Raw genomic sequence first — 4,336 nt, forward strand, 5'->3', positions numbered from 1 at the left:
ATTCCTCTTTAGGAGGAGCCACAACATCTTTCCTGTTTTCTCAATAACATCCTCCCACTCATTTGGGCTAGATTTAGGAGCCAAATTCTCCTCCAATCTGTGTTCTTGTTTACAATCTGCACGTCTTTGTGGTTTCCATGGGACCTCCACTCTATTCTCATAAGGATCATCATTCGTGAGATCTAGCTTAATAGATTTTTGAATGTCTTTACAACCATCAAACCCAATCCAATTGCTAGCATAAGTGAGTGTAGCCTTTAAACGAGCAGGCTCATCAAGAAAGAATGGGTTGCAAATTAGTTAGCGGGAATACCAACGCCAACTTCTGTCCAAAGTTCCAATGGAACATTATAAAAACTTGCTCAAATCAGGATGCTAAAAAAGATAGACAATGGCATATCTAGAAACCATTTTTTTTCATGATAGAAGCTCACCACCAAAATATAAACTTCTCTGGAAACTATTTTTTGGCCTTTAAAAGGTTCACCATTGTTAGTAATACAGAAAATTTAAAATCTATGTACTGCTATCTCTGTACTTAAACGAATAACGAAGTAACTGAACTAGGACAATAAAATCCATAAAACATAAAATTATGTTTTTGATGAATATAACCAATACATCATCCAATGTGAACAATCAGTTTACACCAAAAATGACTCCAAACCACTTACCAAAGAAGAAAGAGGAATCCAAAACCAAATCAATTACAGTCATCCGTAACCCAAATACAATAAATTTAAGAAGTCCAACAATGAAACATCATGTAATAGTAATTAGCTAGATCTTCTACATCATTGAATGGTGCCACAACTTTTCATATGTCTATTTTCTCTGTTTTCTGATATATTGGCATCATCTCGGTTCTATGAAAGCACGCCACACCCATCTGAGCCTCAATCACCTGGCATGATTATTTCACAACCCATCACTACTCTGAATAAAAGATAGATCCACATCATCTACAATGGAGAATAACCTACCTTTTCCTTTTTTTCTCTACACCCTGTGGAATAAAACTGGTTAATCAAACTAAGCACTGTTCGTGTGAAGAGGATAAGACTTACTTTGACATAAAAACCACCATTGCATGAATCCTTAACCTGTCAAATTTCATAAGCAATATAAAAACAGATGTTAGTTGTGTTCAGATTGTAGTTTCCTATAAAAATTTTCTTTATAATTCAATACATCTTATTTTGATGAAGCAAAAATGATGGAATTACAAGGTACCTAACTTGATTGTGGTTATGCTGACCTGATTACTTTGTATGTGCTCCCATCGTAGAGTCGGACTATGAATCAAATACGAGTATCCATGAGATTGAGATCTTCTGGCACCCAATTCGTCTTGAGGTAATAACATTGGATGCTTGGGATATGGCGAACTAGATGACACAATTTTCCACCATTCTTGAGCTGAGCCACAAATCTGTAGGGCATATCGTACAAGTGAAGCTCTTTGAGGCAAGTGAGGTTTCTAATACCCTCTGGAACCTGCTGCAGGTTATTGCACTGCCTAATAATCAGCTTTTGGAGATGAGGTAAGGTATTCTCTTCCATTCTGACCTTTCTCAATGGTTCCAATTGCTCGAGTTCCAAGATCTTCAAACTTTGAAATTTGCTTTTTTGGAAACTTAGCTGGTTTCCAGTATAGGCATCGAGCAGGTGGAGCTCCAATAGACGAGGAAGATTTTGAAGGATATCGATGGGGTTCTTGTCGTCTGTTAACTTTGACCACTTAAGACGTATCCTTACCAAGTCATTAAGTCTTGAAATCCAATTTGGTAACCTTTTTAACTTCCCTTTAAGATACACGCGTTGAAGAAATGGTGGAGGATTTCTAATTGCTTCTAGATCTACCTCCTCATCCTTTTGTAATGATGTTACATTTAAGGAATGGAGGTTTTGCATTCGATTAATTGACTCGCACAGATTTGACCCATCTCCACTTGGAAGATCAATGATCCCCAACTTTCTTAGTTGTGTCAGATTCCTTAGCCCTTGAATCACATTGTGCTGCCTATTTGCCTTTATGAATGACAGCTTCTGTAAGTTGGGTGTCTGGATCTCTGATGATACCTCGAATCCTTTGACACAATCAAAAGTGGTATAATGTTGTATGTCATAGTGGTAAACAAGCAAATGCCGAAGTTTCTGAAGTTTGAGGACTTTTTTGGGCAGCTTTACCACTCTAGTTTGCTTAAGATCCAAGGTCTCTAGGTACCTAAGATTCCCCAGAGACTCGGGAATGATTTTGATATTGTTATTCCTCAAACACAGATACTTCAAGAGCAGTAAACCCACAATTTCCTTAGGAAAGATCTCCAATGATGCACCTTCCAGATGCAGAACTCTCAATAATTTCAAGTCTGGAATTGAGCTGTAGGGTACACCGAACATAAAAAGGGTGTGAACACTCCCATCCAACTTGTTGAATCCATGGCTTTGGATAGATAGTCGACGGGGTTTGTCACTTATTTTTCTCTGTGATTCTGAAAAAACATTGCAAAAATTCTCCTCTCTTGACTTTGAGAGAATAATCTTATGCATGAGATTATGTACCCGACAAGTTTTTGGCCTCCCATCAAAATCCAATTCACTTTGTATCAGATTCCTGTCGGTGAGTTCTTTTAGATACTCCTCTCCCATGTCTTCAAGTTCTTTGTCTGTTTGTTCTCTTATAAAACCCTCTGCTATCCACAGCCGAATCAATACTCTGCACCTAACTGGATAATCATTCTCGGGGAAGTTGGTCAAGTATAGAAAACAATACTTGAGATGGTATGGCAAGTCACTGTAACTTAGAGATAGTACTCTCATGGTATTTGAAAGGCGGCCATTTCTGCTCAACTCTGATCCAAGGCTTCCAAGCAATTTTTGCCATGCAGATACAGAGTTCTCTCTATACAGAATTTTACCAATTTCAATGACTGCAATTGGCAATCCTTCGCATTTTGTTAAGATTCTTTGGGACCAGTCCTCCAACCGTGAAGGACATATGCCATCTGGGAAAGCTTTCTTGTAGAAGAGTTGTTTAGCCTTTTCCGTAGGAAGAGACGGGATGTTGTAGACATCAGTAGAGTTATCTCTACATGAAAAAGCTATATCGCCTCTTCGTGTAGTGATAATTATTCTACTGTGATTACCCTCAGGTAATGCCTTTCTAATGGTTTCCCAAACATCTTTAATCCACAAATCATCAAGAACTAAAACATACCTTTTGTTTTGCAGATGATCCTTTAGTTTGCTCGTCAGGTGGACCACGTTGGAGTGAGATGAGCTCTGGGAAGTTGGCTCGACTGGCGGCAGATTGCAGAATTCTGTGAACATCCTCTGTAAGAGCTCCACTTTATTTATTGACCTTCCAACAGTGATCCAAGCATGGCATTCGAATCCTTCATTCTTCACCATCTCATACGCTTGCTTAACAATAGTTGTTTTGCCCAATCCGCCCATCCCAACTACAAACACCACCTTGAGACTTTGCCTCCCTTTTTGTGCCCAAGTAATCAGTTTCTGTGTAGGTTTTTCAATCCCCACAATTTCAGTGTCTTCAGCGAACAGAGGATCTATTCTTAGAGCAAGGTATGTGTCATTTCCCGTCGTCGAACTTGAGGCTTGGGACGGACTGATGCTATGATGATATCTCTCCTTTGCTTCTTTGATACTTTTGAGTTTCATGTTAATACCTTCAATTAGCTCATCGATGTGGTGGCGTGCTCTCCATTTGGTGACGAACTCAAGGCCGTGGCTAATAGACTGTTGAACCATGTGAAACGTAAAAATGTCGAGAAGATCCTCAATGTCATAAGTTCCATCTCGAAGTTTTTGAAGCCAGACAGTGACTTGGCTATTGTGCTCTCTTTCGGTATCGGCATCCTTCAGAAGTGCGCTAATGCTTTCCAATTCACCTCTCAAGCTGTCGACCTCCATGTTAATCTTTCCCGGCAACTTCCATTCTGCCTCCAGCCAAATTTGAAGCTTATCGAGTAGAAAGCAGACAGCATCCTGTGCCATATCTCTCACGTAAGTGTTCTTTTCTAATTCTGAATTTTTAGAGGATACAAGAAGACTGCCCTCTATATGGTTTTTTTTATGAATGCCAATGTTTCAATAAATTTATTTGCAGGACTTTTGCCAGTACACGTTGACTGACTTATCAGTTTGGTGAAACTTAAACAATGAATGAATACACATATATACAGACATATAAGTACTTGTATGTCTTAGCAAAAAGAGTATATTTCTTTAATTTACTATCCAGTAAATTCAACAGATCCAAGTAACAGTAACAATTTTATGCATCAACTTGAAGAGTATATACATTGTAATG

General features: G+C 38.7%; 1 protein-coding gene across 7 annotated transcripts; it reads right to left on the bottom strand.

The window, feature by feature from the left end:
- Positions 1-564: 564 nt before the first annotated feature.
- On the bottom strand, positions 565-4,136 carry LOC132303366 (disease resistance protein RPM1-like). Of its 7 annotated transcripts, none has more exons than XR_009481185.1 (3): positions 1,259-4,136; positions 1,068-1,103; positions 565-904 (listed from the first exon to the last, which is right to left on the bottom strand). XR_009481185.1 is itself a non-coding variant. In XM_059800605.1 (2 exons), exon 1 carries the CDS (start codon positions 4,018-4,020, stop codon positions 1,303-1,305), a length of 2,718 nt encoding a protein of 905 aa, XP_059656588.1. In that variant the 5' UTR covers positions 4,021-4,136; the 3' UTR covers positions 565-1,103; positions 1,259-1,302. The 7 variants fall into 7 exon arrangements, 1 of the variants encoding a protein (XP_059656588.1); XR_009481188.1 differs by having other exon boundaries at positions 984-1,103; XR_009481191.1 differs by having other exon boundaries at positions 1,239-4,136.
- Between the last annotated feature and the right edge of the window lie 200 nt (positions 4,137-4,336).

Source organism: Cornus florida, unplaced genomic scaffold (genome assembly GCF_030987335.1).
Source record: "Cornus florida cultivar Cherokee Brave unplaced genomic scaffold, ASM3098733v1 CherokeeBrave_3.0.0_Hap2_Chr01, whole genome shotgun sequence".
In the NCBI taxonomy this organism is placed as follows: domain Eukaryota; kingdom Viridiplantae; phylum Streptophyta; class Magnoliopsida; order Cornales; family Cornaceae; genus Cornus; species Cornus florida.

Excerpts from the sequence above, each read along its gene's own strand:
- LOC132303366 (XM_059800605.1), bottom strand. The coding sequence starts at position 4,020 with ATGGCACAGGATGCTGTCTGCTTTCTACTCGATAAGCTTCAAATTTGG.